General features: G+C 38.1%; 1 protein-coding gene across 5 annotated transcripts in view; it reads right to left on the reverse strand.

Annotated features, from left to right (window-relative positions):
* st18 (ST18 C2H2C-type zinc finger transcription factor) overlaps positions 1 to 13,842 on the reverse strand; it is a 30,555-nt gene extending 16,713 nt beyond the window's left edge. For 4 of the 5 annotated variants that reach the window (XR_011038826.1, XM_068340580.1, XM_068340577.1 and 1 more), the window contains exons 1-3: positions 13,701 to 13,842; positions 3,357 to 3,469; positions 362 to 413 (exon numbers count right to left, since the gene is read on the reverse strand). Coding sequence is in view for 4 of the 5 variants with exons in the window: in XM_068340580.1 (XP_068196681.1) it covers positions 362 to 413 (52 nt within the window). In the remaining variant the exon portion in view is untranslated. Of the gene's footprint in view, positions 1 to 361; positions 414 to 3,356; positions 3,470 to 9,530; positions 9,618 to 13,700 lie in introns of those variants that run through there. The other variant, XM_068340578.1, reaches the window with a different exon arrangement.
* Between the last annotated feature and the right edge of the window lie 1,786 nt (positions 13,843 to 15,628).

The raw sequence follows: 15,628 nt of genomic DNA on the forward strand, positions 1-15,628 counted from the left end.
TGCCCCTTAACTAATTCAAGCCAGTGATTTAACAAAGTAATCCCCCTCTGAATAATGCAAAGGCAGTGCAGTGCACTTCAGACCAATGAGAGAACACGTGAAATTGAAAGTTCTAAAGTTGGCTTGTTGAACTGATACCCCTAACCCATGGTGGTAAGTGGAGGGAGAGCGAGAGAGAGAGAGAGAGAGAGAGAGAGAGAGAGAGAGAGAGAGAGAAAGAGAGAGAAAGAGAGAGACAGTGTGTGTGTGTGTGTGTGTGTGTGTGTGTGCGTGCGTGCGTGCGTGCGTGCGTGTGTGCGTGTGTGTGTGTGGGCATTTAATGATATGCAAACTAAACTATAAACCACAGGGTTGTTCTCACCTGTGCTGCTGTTACACGCCTTCAAAGTTTGTTCCTCGCCATCAGAATCCATCTGTAAATAAAACACGGACATGAAGTCAAAAGTTTGAATACAACTGATTTTTTTAAATTCAATTCTTAGATTTGATTTGAATATGTTGTACATTTTTCTCATGTTCTAGTGAGCCTAAAAATCCATTTCTGTCCAAAAGGCACCTAAAACATCAGCAATATGCAAACACATGAAATATAATATTGGGGAGGAAAAAGTTTCAAAGGTGAACAAAAATATAATGACACTAAATAATGACATTAAAGCAGGCAGAACACCTCACTGTCTGTTTATATATAAATAGTTGCTAAAATCAATCCACTCTCACTGGCTGTTGCTTGTGGGCTCCAAATAAAACCTATTAAACATAATTATTCCAGGCTGATGGTGGCTTATAGTGGTCACAGGCCAGAGAAATCTGTGAGTCATAGGATATGCTGTTACTTTTCCCTGGTAATGGGAAACATGACTCCTCTCTCTCGTTTGCTGTTGTGATTGAAGGCACTGACCTGTCATACATTTATAATAGGGGAGCAGGTGTGGCAGTGATGGACCTTAATTTCCTTTAATAAACCTTTTATGTGCCACACTCTTAATGCCACACTGGGCCCTCAGAGGTCCTGCTCATAATAGGCTCATTACTTTTGATTACTACAGCCTATTGTGACAAACAACTCCCAAACACTATAGATTACATTCTGTAAAAATGTATGTACCTCATTAGTTTGCAACACCTCTCCACACAGACATGCTTTAACATTTTTTGGATAAATTTGCTGTTTTGAAGATAAAATGTTGCTTTCACCATCCAATCCAATGCATCTATCATTGACATAAAGCAAAAGTTAAAAATTATATTGTCTGAGTACCAAACTATCAGAGACAACTACAGAAAAAGGGAGGTTTAATTTTAGCTCGCACCAGTTGGCATTTTAAGGATTGTCAGTCTCATGTTACCGTGTTGAAAACAGTATTTCATCATTTAATTTGATATACGTACTTTAAAAAAATGTTTTTTTTGTATTTTGGCATTTCTCCACAAGAAATAAAATGTTTATAATGATGACTACATGCGCCAACTTCATTTTATAAAGAAACCTAAATGCTGCAGTGCTGTCTACTCACCAGCAATAGATCCAAATCCTCAGCATATAATTTGCTTTTACACCTGTCCTACTAAGGATTTGTAATACAGTAGTCTCCTTTCAGAGCAGCCCCACTGACATCAAATAACAGGTTTAATCGATGAAATTAAGTTTCCGTTCCATATAGTATCTCAGAGCCTGCACTCTGAATCTGTTTGACCTGCATGGAACAGAAACAATTAGTAGACTTTATAACACTGGTGTTTACACCACGCTCTGGCTGCTGTAGTGACTGTTTGACTACAGTTTATCATGTTTAGGTCTGACAGGCAGGATGGAAACTTTATTTTGTCAGCGCTCAAGTGTTTGACGTGCATTTCTGACGTAATTGTGACAAAGCTGAGGCTACTGCAAATGTGATCCACATAAACAGAAGTAACCTCTAGAAGGCTTCCGTAGAGAAAAATGTGACCATGATGGTTTAGAGTGGAACAGGCAAAATATTTCAGGTTCAAACAGAAGGTTTTATTGAGCATTACTAACACAAATTCTGAATATAACATAGGGTACTTTTCCATCATTATTATATTCATATAGCATAGTATTACTTTTTATATATGTTATTATTTAGTGCATATGCATGATATGTATACACATTTTCTAAATTGTTTATAACATATTATAAAGCAGGTACAGACAGATGTGTTAATGAAATACAGTGATAATAGACATATGTCAAAGAGATTACCCTTAAATAGGTAGAATACACTCATACATACATTATGGTGGGTTATGAACATTACATTGATTAATGATATACTGCTAGCAATCACAAATATAGGGATTTACAGTGAAAATAAGAATATAAGATCTTAACAAATGGTCCCAATTCTTACAATAATCCTATAATACAGTGTAAATTCAGAAAGATAATAGATTTGTGTGCTTCAAGTATTTCTCGGTGATTAATTTCAGTTTCATCGCTTGAAATTGCATCATGTTGTCTTTTAGTAAGCGATAAAATGATGTGTGTTTTGCAGCTACAGTCCTCTCAGCCTGTTCTTTGGCAAAACATTTTGTTGAGTTGCCAAATAGTCACATAAAATATTGTCAAGAAAAAAGTGGGATCACTTTTTCAGCTCTCATTTTAAGGATAATAATAATAATGATGATGATAATAATAATAATGATAATAATGATAACAATGATAATAATGATAATAATGATAATAATAATAATAATGATAACAATGATAATAATGATAATAATGATAATAATGATAATAATAATAATAATAATAATAATAATAATAATAATAATAATAATAATAATAATAATAATAATAATAATAATAATAATAATAATAAGTCTAATACTTAAGGTTCATAGTTTGTTTTTTTATACTTTACAATGAAACATGTTTGTTTTTCTAGCAAAGTGGACGGTCATGTCACTTTTTATTTATTTTCATATTTTCAATCATTTATGTATAGATTTAAATTTACACTCTCTTTGCATTTGTCGAGAAATGAGAACACAGATTCACATGTTTAAGGCTTATCCAAAATAAAATTCTGAAATCTCATCATGAATCTGGAAACCTCTTCATACAGTTTTGTCTTAAAAACACATTTTATCACAAATCCCGCTGAGAGGAGTCATTGACAAAAAGAAACTGTCTAACCATTATCTTTCAACTACTATGTCATCATCCGGCCTCTCGCAACTCATAAGTAAAAAGTTCTTTGTTTCCACTGCAATCAAGGAACAATGGCACCACAATACATTGTTACACAAGCACTTATTTATAGGCATTTAGAAGTATTCTCTCCTTGCATTAAGAATTTAAACCTTGTCTGACTCCCATCAGACTATTTACCGTTGACTGTAGTTTTTGGAGAACTCTGTTGGATAAGATGCCAGACCCGGACTGTCCACCCTGGTTGATGCTTTCACACTTATCTCTCAGGAAGTGATCATGAAATTCATTATCTAAAACAGAAAAAAGAAACAGACAGACAGAGATGAAAAATCTGTAAGTTATTTACTTTTTTGAAATCAAATTAGGAATCAGTTCAACTGTCTGCTGGGAGGATTTTATTACTGGCTTTTAATAATCTAGAAAAAAAGACATAGACATCAATTGAGAAAGAGGAGGAAAGATAATATTAATACCTCATATGGAATAAGGAACACGGTGCAAATTGATTACTTGACAGAGATCAACTTGCTTGCTTCTAATTAATACAAAACATCCAAGAGGGAAAACAAGGATGAACACAATGAGTACATTAAGCCTCTTCACTTCACAGATCTTATTATGGAATTATTTATTTTTGCTTAAAAAAAAAGGAACATCTTTTTAATTAGAGCTCACAGAGCGTTTCCCCAGAAAAACAAAAGTAGGGTGGGGAGGGAGGAGAAGGATAGGGGGGTTGAGGGAGGGTTATTCACTCGGTTTCATTAGCATATGAAAAAAAGACTCACTACTATTTGAGCTGGTTCGTCATCTGCTGAATCAGATTTAAGCACCCCTCCTCTGCCACCACCACCACCACCACCACCACCACCATCATCTTCATACACAAACCACGCGTCCAACACAAATAATGCTTCTCAGAGGACAATTTTTCTGTGTCTAATGCAGATTTCTCGGGGGGGGGGGGACGAGGCAATCTGATGCTTATGCTCTATGAGATTTTCTGTGTTAATCTGGTTGCTAGCTGTCTTTGAGCCCAGCTCATTTCCCTCTAACCCCATCTGCTAGCATTCCCACCACTGAGGAGAGAATGGGCTGAGACTGGGAGCAGAAAAAGAGAGAGACCTTCCCAGTCCAGCAATCATGAATAACCATTGCCTCGCACCATTATCAGAGAGGCCGGATCCAAGATGAGATAGTGGAGGGGAAATATCTGTAAAACATCCTGACGCTCCTGACATCACTGTAACAACACTCTTAGGTTTTTGCTGTTAGTGATGCTATTATCATTATTTTCATATAATACCTTATTAATACTGTGCAGCTGCTGTGGACATTCATCACTGACCTTGAGTCTTTGTGTCCCCTTGTTCGCAGCTTATCCACGCACTTGGGATGCTCTCATGTAATTAACACAGACGTTATTGTGATGAAGAAAAAAAAAAAAGCTCACCGGCACTGTGCTGATACCTCATCTTGGAACCAATAAAACAGGCCAGACTAGCAAAGTAAGATTCTGGAGACCATAAAATTAATTACATTATTTACATTTCCTTCAGATAGGGGGGTGGGGGGGTACAGGCGAGATGATAGAGGCAAATGAGATTACACAAAATAAGATTTCAAAATGTCAGTGCTGCACAGTAAACCAACCAAATGTTATGATTAGATTAGGCTCTTAATGTAATTACTGTCTAAGGTTGTGTGTGGAAACAATGCCCACATTAAATAAATAAATAAATAAATAAATAAATAAATAAATAAATAAATAAAACATTAAATAAATAAGCAAGCGAGCAGGACGTCTTAACTGATTCCCATTCTGTTCCATGGACATCTTTCTCTTCACCTTCCCTCAACAGTATCATTGTGAATTATAGAGAACGGATGGGTGCTCTGTGCAAGGTCACTGTCTGGTGTGTGCACCCCCACCCACCAACCCACCCCCCTTGTTTTTGTTTTCTTTACCAGAAGCACACTGAGTGAAGGGTTAAAACTGGAATGGATTTAATTATGGAATGAATGGAATTATAATGCGCCTGCAGCAAGTTTTCCTCCTTATTTATTAAAGCAGCTGATGGGCCAGGTTTGATGAGCCACTTCTGCCATAATTGAGTCATCACACAAAGAGGGTTCTTCGCATTCAGAGTGGTTTTATCAGCAGCAAACAGACCTGATTACTGGCAATTACACTCTGATCTAGGGGAAAGGGAAAAAAGGGTAAATGTGCGGGGTAACTTCTGTGTTTATAGTTTACCCCGGGAATAATTTTCACATTAATTCTACATGCTAAGTGTCTTCTGTTTGTGTATAATAAAGAGCAAACGGCAGGAGATGTCACCTTTTGCTTTCATATTTCCTTGTAATGAATTATTGAGGATACAGGGAATTGATCGTCATTTATATTTACCCTATGAGACACTTGGGTTGTGCTGAGTAGCAGCCAAACATAAAGCGAGGTTGAAGCTAAAGGTGAGCTGAAGGAATATACCTGCTCGGAAAGCGCTTCTGTAAAATTGTATACATAAAGCAGTCGATTGCTTTCACCACTTTTCATTGAGATGCAAATGAGCTTATGGTGAGTAAATTAAGCTCTGCTCTGAGATTAAAATCAGCTTCTGTTTAGAGAGTATTTAGATAAACAACTTTTATTTTATGGCTTTTTATTGTAAGGTGACAAGGGACGCTGTGTGCCTAAATACCAGCTGCACATTAGAATTATAGCTGCGATATATTTAAGAAGTGGAAAAGAGGAAATGTAGTGTCACAATGTGAGCATTGTGACAAAAAAAATTGTCACAATGTTTAATTTTTGAATACGTACATACTAAAAATTTTCAGCACTATAATTTTTGTTTTGTTTACACAAAAATTATTACATTAAATCATTATTTATATTTAAAATTATTTCTTATTTAAGGGACAGAAGAGAGTGAACAGAATTTTATAAATGCTCTTCAAGCAGGAAAATAATTCATTTATTGCAATCAATAGTTCAGCGAAAAGAAAAATATTTAACTATTAGAAAACTGAAATGAAAAACTAACGTTAAAGAAAAAATATTCTTCTCCCTGCAATTTTTTTGAAGCATTCCATTGCACAGTAGAGACAGTAAAAAAAATCTTCAAGTCAACTGCGATTTCAGATATGACAACCTCACAGCTACCCTGACGGCCAACCAAAGTGTTTGTGCCTTTTGCCAAAGTACTTTTATAGAGGAGAGTATTGGCATCTTATCTCTTCTCAAAGACAGAGACGCTTCAATAAAAGAACACCGCTTTACTGAATTCTTAACAGACAATTAGTAGCCTGGCTAGCCACTATCGCTTCAATGATTTGTTATGATGGCATAACTACAGGGGAAACTTGTTATTGGACAGAGTTAGCAAGAGTCCCATGAAAGATTCAGATGGTGACACCTATGCCGAGGTGATTTATGAATCTTCTAATCATCTTCCAAAGTCATCCCAAAGCCTTCCCTCTAAATTGAGTTCATCTGGAGCCGGACTACACAGAGGCACCAAGTCCAGATTGTTTCTTCTGACATCAAAGAGCCAATTTCTGTTTTTGACCAAATTTCTGGTGCTTTTAGTTCCTTTATCGTATGAAAGGGGCCAAGATGATATGCTATTTTATTTGTGAATTTCAATCCAATTAAGAGCACCAAAATATTGAGACAAATAAAAGTCCTCTCACACTACTCCATGAAGCAATAGCATAATAAACGGAGTGGCCAATAATTCACCGACTGGCGTGTCTCCAGTCTGCCAAAACCGTTCTCATGTCAGTTTGAATTCTTCAATTCTGTCTTGACGATGTTTTGTTTTTTTTCCCCCAAACCTGTCTAATTTGGGGACAGGTGTTTGTGGGGGGGGAGTTCCAGCCCTGGTGTAACAATGAGCAGCATAATCCTGCTCATTGTTCCTGCCCAGGAAAGGCCCCCTTTCATGGAGGAGGTTGCTTCAATGCTACCAGGTGGTCTGCAATTTTGGAGAAACGTAGTAACCATTCCGGCTAATCCCCCCCCCCCTCACGTCACAAAAGGCAGGTCTCCGGTGCTCTGGGGCTCTCCAGGGTGAACGGAAAAGTTTACCTCATACACACAGTGTCTGAAAGGAGTCATGGGCTGGAGCAGTGATTCCTAATCAGATTGCACTGAAGTGAACAGCTCGCATGGCAGCTGTAGTTTTCCCAGGGTTAATTACCTTTCACTGCTCCCTCTAAATGAGTCAGCTGTTCCTGTCATTAAACAACTCCACTCTATCTCTGCTCCTCTGTCCTCCACACACATGTGCACATGGGTGTGTGTGTGTGTGTGTGTGTGCCAACCTTTGTTGTTATTTTTTTCATTATGTTTTAAAGTACTGGTTATGGCGATCGAGCAAAAGACAATTAACACGTTAATTATTTGAGCAGTACGTATCGTTGAAATGGAAGGATGCTGTCTTTTTTTTTAAAATTCATGCTACTGATCTTTATGCAGATAGACACCCAGTATTCCCAGTACAACTCCCCCAACCCCTGTTGAAACAAAATAGTACCAATCTGGCAAGGTCTAATTCTAAACAGCCCCTTTAGTACTAATTGAGTTTATATAGGAAGCAAAAGTGTTCACATGTGCAAACACACACACACACACACACACACACACACACACACACACACACACACCCACACACACACACACACACAGATGCACGTGCATGCACACTATTACAGAGTCCTGCTCTGATATAGTTATGCTGTCATCAATTCTGAACAATCTGTCTGCTTACTGAGCTCAGTGGCTTAGGATGTTGGGGGAGTTTTAAGTGATTTTTGCCACTGTATGGTAAAATCCCTCGGCCACCTGGATTACAAACTCTAGTCCTTTAACTCATGCCAGTATAAATCCGTGTTAACTCGGATTTACCTCTGGCATATGAATTCTCAATCTGTGTAAGCTTTGTTTGGAATGAGTCGAACATAAGTATTTTGCGCAGTGAGAATGCCCAGTGGTGAGTTCTTGTTTCTGAGAAAACACATGCCGGGGGGGAGGGGGGGTCCATAACTGAGTTGGATATCAGAATAACTAGGATAGCCTCAAGAGGCATTTTATTACTCCCCAGAGGTGAGGGCCTCCGCAGCCAATCACAGCCCGGGTGGAAAGCGTGCGACGCGGCACTGTGAAATCTACGTAAACACTGTGACTGATATGAACTCGCAGCCGTACGCTGTGGTCAAGAGTTTAATCAGATTCCTTAAAGCGAGATTCTGCTTTGCTTATTGTCAGACAAACATTATTTACTGAGTTGTTCAAACACGAGCCCTCGCCTGCTCCCAAAGCGATCATGATAAAATAAAATATGGCATGAGCAGCCTGGAGGATCTAAATTAAGTATTATCCAATATCCATACAATCTCTCAGACTCACACATTATACGTACACGCACGTCTGGGCAAGCACATTTAAGCCAGACTATTTTGTACTAAAACGTTAGCAGGACTGTTTTGTGAGTTTGATTCAAGCTTGCCAAATCAGCAGATGGTCCATGAATATGATTATATGCATCAATAAAAGAAGTTATCTTCAACAAAAAAATGTAAATTTGACTTAAGTCCTGGGTTTAATATATGTTATGAACTCTAAAAGACTTTCCAGCCTGACAGTGGAGCATTATAAGCTAATGCACTTAAAAATATGAATCACAGAAATCACTAATGATGCTATAATCAGAGATCAAAAAGAGAAGACCCAGATAACCAAGGAAATATCCGCACAACGATTCAAATGTGTCAAAACCACATCGCACAAGTTTGAAAAAATAAAAATAAAAAAAACATTCAGCAATCGATAGCTATAGTCTGGTTGCTTGACAACATCCTCCGGTGCTGTCATATTGTATTAGACATTTCTGAGATTTTTAGATAAATCCTTAGATCGCAGTGAGTCCAAGTTTTACGCACAAATCAACAACAACAAAACAGCTTCTGACTAATACTGTATATGCACACATAAGAGAAAGACACTTTATAGTATTGTGAATAAAAACCAAGTCAAGTCCCTGAAGTGTACAAGGAAGAGCAAGGAAAGGAGAGAAAGAAAGGAAAGAGAGTAGCGTACACAGAGAGAAATAGAGAGAAAAGTTTTAGCAGCGGTTCTCCTATTTAGGATTTTTCAAGAAAAAGGAGCTGATTTTATTCTGAGTCACACAGAACAGTATCACTGCTACTGACCCTTCAATGAAGCTTCTTATCTCAGCCTGGGGCTCACACAACACATCCTCACACTGACAAACAGAACCACTTGTCATCTACATCTAAATGCACTCATGTTAACATGTCCGACAGGGCAGAATCACAAGCTCGACTTACCATGCCCCCTTTAGCCTTTGTTTTGCATCTCATAATGACGTCTGGTGGAGAGACGGAGCAGAAGGATGTCGAGGTGGGGTACTGGGTAGTCCAGAGTCTCGTTGCTCAGAGTGTTTGGTTTGGTGTGTGTGTGTGTGTGTGTGTGTGTGTGTGTGTGTGTGTGTGTGTGTGTGTGTGTGTGTGTGTGTGTGTGTGTGTGTGTGTGTGTGTGTGTGTGTGTGTGTGTGTGTGCGTGTGTGCAGGGACACTGTGATATTCACCCAGAAATGCTAAGCTTTTTTTTTTTTTTTTTTTTTTTTTTTAGCTTTTGTGTCACTTAACAACCAATCTCATTAGCTGCCGGGCTACAATGGGCTGAATTATGTTCTGTGTAAATACACCACATGGTGACATAAAAGACAGATTCACCCCAGGAAAAAAAAAGTAATGATTACTAGAAAAACAGGCTCCTACTTAAAGAAACTGAATAAGACTTTTAAAGTGAGTTGCAATGATATATGAGATTTATATTCCTCATAGACAACAGTGAAGGGGTGCAAATACATAATTATTTGATTGTATTTGATTGTAATTACCATTAGATGGTGACAGAGCCATGTACACGTTGTCTTGACTTGATAACTATACAGTACTTTAAGTAGTGATTAGAGCAGTGGAAGGATGGATGGATGTTTACGAGTGCCATTTGCTTTTATTTTTTAGTTTTCATTTAAACAAAAGTATTGTAGAAGTAAAATTGATAGCAACAAGTACGAAAGTGGTTTTTCCACAATTATGTATAAGTTATCTTTCTGTAATGATTATTGGTTCCAAACCACGGATTCATGCAAAATTGAACTATTGTAAGTACTTGAAGTCATGACAGCTGTCTATAAGCATCGGGGACGTGTCTATTGGCCAACTTGACCCTTGTTAGAAAACAAAACAAATACAAAAAGAGAATACCGCAGCCTGGGACTGCCGAGCCGGGTCACTGGAGATTTTCCAGACAAACGCCGCACAGGGGAGGGGAGAGGAGGGGAGGGGAGGAAGAATAAAAAGGACAGGCTCAGAATCTCATTTTAACAGACCGCACACAATCTGGGCTCCCACAGAACTATCTCTGCCTGACCGCTTTCTATTTATCCCTTATCAGTGTTTACCAACCGCTAGTTTTCTTTCATTCACACTGTGAGGCAGTTCTCTTACTATCAGTCAACAGCTGACACCGTGGAACAGCCTCAAAGGCAAGAGGAAGGGATCAAAACTAAACCAAAGCTGTTTAAACAATACAACAGAGGAAATAAATTCATAAATCCTAATTCTTCCCAACCCACAAGGGTATAAGCAGATCCTTTATAGTTAGGCCAACAAACAAAACTGCAGCCAATGAGGTACATTACAATCAAGGTACATTCTGAAATATATTTTCTAAAAAGGAAACAGGCAAAAGAAATCCCATGTAATATTAATTGAGAACATCTCATAGTCTTGGCTTGTCAAGTAAATATAACTAGTCAGCAAAATGTTTATTCTGCTGTGTTTTATTATTATTCTTCCGGGGGAGGGGGGGGACCTTATGCAACCTTATTGACAATTTTTGTTATTTTTTTGATGAAGTAGATCCAAGCCAGTACCTGTGTTTACTGGAGTATTTTATTGTGAATTTTAAACGTATGATTTAAGTTCGTTTTACCGTTTTTACGGTGAGAGTCAATCCACTAAAGGAATCAGCTAAGAAAATGTAATAATAATAATTACGCCATAAACCTATAAGACACATGTAATGAGGAGTTCTGGTAAAATTTTACAGACTTAATTATATGGTTTAATATTATTTAACTGGAGACAAATTTATGTAAAATTACTTATTTTATATTTTAAGTTGATCTCCTGTCATTGTGAAATAAATCCTCGCTAGTTTTAAACCATTCAAAGGGCTGTGTAGAGAAATAAAGACAATATGACACAAGAAAGAATCAAAAACTAAAAATCATACAGGACACTGTTGCTTTACATTGTTTTCCAACATGAATCACAAATACTGTTCAAAAGTAATTAATTACAATTATCCTTTCACCAGCTGCTCGACAGCAGATGTATCATTTCGGAGACTTTGTTGAATTCAATCCACATAATTCATTTTTCTGGATTAACTAATTGAAATTTGAGCAGGGTGGGGAAAAAAACAACCCAAAATAACACAGGTAACACAACGTGAATCACACTGACGTGTATAGCGAGGTTTCTGTGTGCTCCTGACAGCGATTACTGATATCAAAAATCAATAGACCCCAATAACTGAAAACTTTTATTCTTTTAATACTTTGTACGATTAGTGGAAGTAGATTAAAAAAAAAAATCTGCTACAGAAGAGCTTTTCTAGGATGCGAGTTAAGTTTGAGAATATTGGGCAGCAGGTACCATGGACAGTTCCTGTAGGTGAACAGAGGTTACATTTGTGTGCTTTGCCTTCGAGCAGAGGGTGGGGAGCAGACAGGAATAATGGCTTATCACTGCTATGCCACACATACACACAATGGCCTGAGCTGTGTGTACAATTAAAACAAAGCAGAGGTGTAACTCCCAGCCTCACTTTATATATGTCTTCATTTTGCGTTCTCTACATTACTTGCCAAACTTCACGGAGGGTTGGCGAGATGTGCAACTTTTTTACAATACTGTGTTATCTGTGCCTCTTTCTTTTATTTATAATTTTTTGTTGGTCATGTTTGTTGCGAGTTCCCATTGAATTGAGACTAACAGGCAGAATGACAACTGCCATTTAAAATTTTTCTCACCATTGAATATTTCCCAAAATTTCTAATGACATTTTCCAACACTAAAAATGATTTAATTTTTCTGTCAGCGAGAAATAAAACTTACATAATATAACAGCAGTCTAATTTACATGAAGACTACCGACTACAACTGACATCTGGGTGATAAATTTAATTTATTTTTTCTCAAAAACAAATTCTGAAAAATTAAAACATGATTCAAACTTCAAGTTCACTAACACAGGCCTAAACTTTCCTGTCATTTAAAATAAAAATTCTATTTTTGTTGAACAGCGATCAAATCAGGTGGGTCATCAAGTAGACTCTGACCCATTAGTGTGCCGCAAGTTAGTAAATGAACTTTTCCAACCAGCAGCCGTCGTCCTAAATCAATAGTTGCTCTGGAGACTGTCAAGGGCTTTGGCTCCACTGAATTTGTTCAAAGCTAAGGGTTGCTCACGTATAACACAAAACTTCACTTATAGTCTATCGAACCGCATTCAGCGTTATTATATAGTTTTTAAACTTTTAGAATGCAAGCAATTACAAAACAAAATAAAAACAGAATTTAATTGTTAGGCCCTGTGGAATAAATAGGTGTAAATCATAAAACTGATCACAAAGTAGCCAAAAGCTGATGATTTTTAACACAATTTTACCACAACGCTACATTTAGTATAGTTTAGTGTATAGTTTTACAAACTTAACCAGATTTACCGACAGTCAAAAACAGGATGCAATAAAATACTTGACTGACTGTTCAAATATGTTATTGGAACACAGAGTCAATGTTTAAGTGCATTAGGCTCAGTGGTCTTGTATGTACAGCTGTCACAGTCAAAGCCAGAGGCAACCTGACAATGCTTTGTCTCTGCACACAATACAAACATGTGCTCCTCTAAGACAAGCTTATACTCCACACAAATGTTGCAAAATTAATCTAGATAGACAGTATCTCATGTTATCTGGATGATCAAAAATAGGTCATGCCTCTCAAAAAAAAAAAAAAGAAAAAAAAAAAGAAAAACCAGTTTGAGCCATTTAATCTCTTCTCAAACTGTCTGAAACCTGGACAGAAGCTGTGTTAGCTTTCCAGCAAAGATTTTAAGAACACTGATTTGTTATCAAGCAAACATTGTTCACCAACAGAGCAACATTTTCCAAAATAGACGCTGTCACATTTCAAAATCACTGCCAGCATAATGCCATTTCACGTAATACCTCGAGTGCACGTTTATCAGCAGAATAAAGCTCTGCAAATCTGTGTAAGTTTCTCACACTCCTATTCTAGACAGCATCTAACAGACTGGAGCTAAAAGCTTGCTGCAAACATCAACGATACATAATATCAGTGATGTTAAATGCCGATCCAGCTGACAGTGTAATAAATAAAAAGAACTTTGACACCAACCTAGTGTTGTGATCCAAAAAAAAAGTTAGATTTTCTCCTAGTCTCTTGATAGCTGAGCTGGTGCTGCGGCTTTGAAAGGTAGTCCCCAGGAATATGACATACTGTGCCTTTGACAGCCTCGAGATAAGCACCTGCGTTCGGGTCCCTTTTTACGTCACACCTCCCCATTCACAGCCCTTCAACATGATGCACATTTGCACATCAACAGCCACCAACCCCCCCCCCCTCCCTCACCCTCCTCTCCTCTCTCTACTCGCACATCCGCAAAACACACAAACAGGCACACAAGAAGGCAGATGTGCGCACTAGTCTCTACTCATGCGCCTCGTTCACTCACACACACACACACACACACACACACACACACGCACACACACACACGCACAGAAGCCTCAGATTTGTGTGCGCTTTGAGAAAAAATGCAACATACATGCAGACAAAACAGACATAGAAAAAAAGCATGTGCACTCAGGGTTGATATATTCCTTTATATATATATTTTTTTCTCTCTCCTCTATTCATTATTATTTATATATCAATCTTTTTTTTTCTGTTTGTTTAAGAAAAAAAAAAGAAAAAAACTTTCACTTGCTTTGTCATTAAACCAGGGCATATGCCCTCCCAAGCTCCTCATACATCACTCATCATGCAAATGAGAGGGAATGTCACTCCTCAGCAGCAGATGGCCAGGGATGATAACAATGGCTCAACAGACCAGTTTCAATGTCTGTGACTTTATCGCTACGGCGACAACAAAAATAGATGATATGAAATCCTTGTCTGTTAATTTGATTTTCCCCCCTTTTCAATGTTTGTACCTGTCAGTCTGTTTCATTTCTCCTGGACCATTTGACTGTAAAAGCTTTGGTTTGTGGTTCTCTGACACAAGAAGTCTGGCTATCAGTAAAAGGCAGAGACCTGAAAATGATTTTTTGTGACTAAGGAAGGCTGCTGCCTAGCAGTAATTAGGTGTAATTCTTCCCTGTAGGCCATGTTAGCCTCTTGAGTTAGCTCATGCATTTGACAGGCCAGGATAGAGACAGGGAAGAATTAAAGGAGAAAGGGGCCTTGAGAAATCACAAAAAAAAAAAAAAAAGCTTTTCAAACACCCCCAGCCAAAGTGATGTCACCCTGCGTCCTGCTGACTCCTGTTCATACAAGCCCCTATAGCAGAGAGTAAACAGTGAAAGCATTTAGCAAACAGGACTAGATTACAATGACAAAGGCAACCACACTTCTGGGTGGAGCCTGGGGCATCGGGGGGCAAGAAAAGGGGGTAGAATGGTGTGGCTCAGGAATTAAAATAAATGATATCCAAGAGCCCCCACCCCCCTCCCCTCACCCACCTCCCTCAAGAACCGAGCACAGCCCTTCCCCAGTTGATGGTAGAGGCCACCCAAACATGCTTATCTGTCAGAGATACCCTCAAAACACACCCCAGTCCCCGGGGACTGACGTGTGAACACAATATGTAATAATAATGTATTTTCAGCTCTTTTTTCTGTGATTTGTGCAATGGGGTATGCAAGGCTGGGGATTCGTGGATAGAGAATATCATTACTTAAGGTTTGGCAGTTGATCATCACCTTGTTTAATGCCTCATTTGAAAGTCTAATTTCTAACTGTCTTCAAGAGCCAATTCAAAGTACACTGTGACGGAGCTGTAAAGAGAGCAGACCTGCTCTGTCCCCCCTTTTTTTCCACTATTTGTGCCTGATAATCATACAAGCATATGAGAGTAAAGAACCATCTATCTGAGCGTTTGATCAAATAACATGTTCTCTGTTTGCTGAGGCAGACAATCTCACTTTGGGAACACAACAAGCTTGTTCTAGGGATGATTATTTCATGTACTGAGCTACAGATCAGAAAAATAGACTAAGAAAATAAAATGCATGTAAAGCAATCCTGACAAATTGCCAGAGAGC

Source organism: Antennarius striatus, chromosome 18 (assembly GCF_040054535.1).
Source record: "Antennarius striatus isolate MH-2024 chromosome 18, ASM4005453v1, whole genome shotgun sequence".
In the NCBI taxonomy this organism is placed as follows: Eukaryota; Metazoa; Chordata; class Actinopteri; order Lophiiformes; family Antennariidae; genus Antennarius; species Antennarius striatus.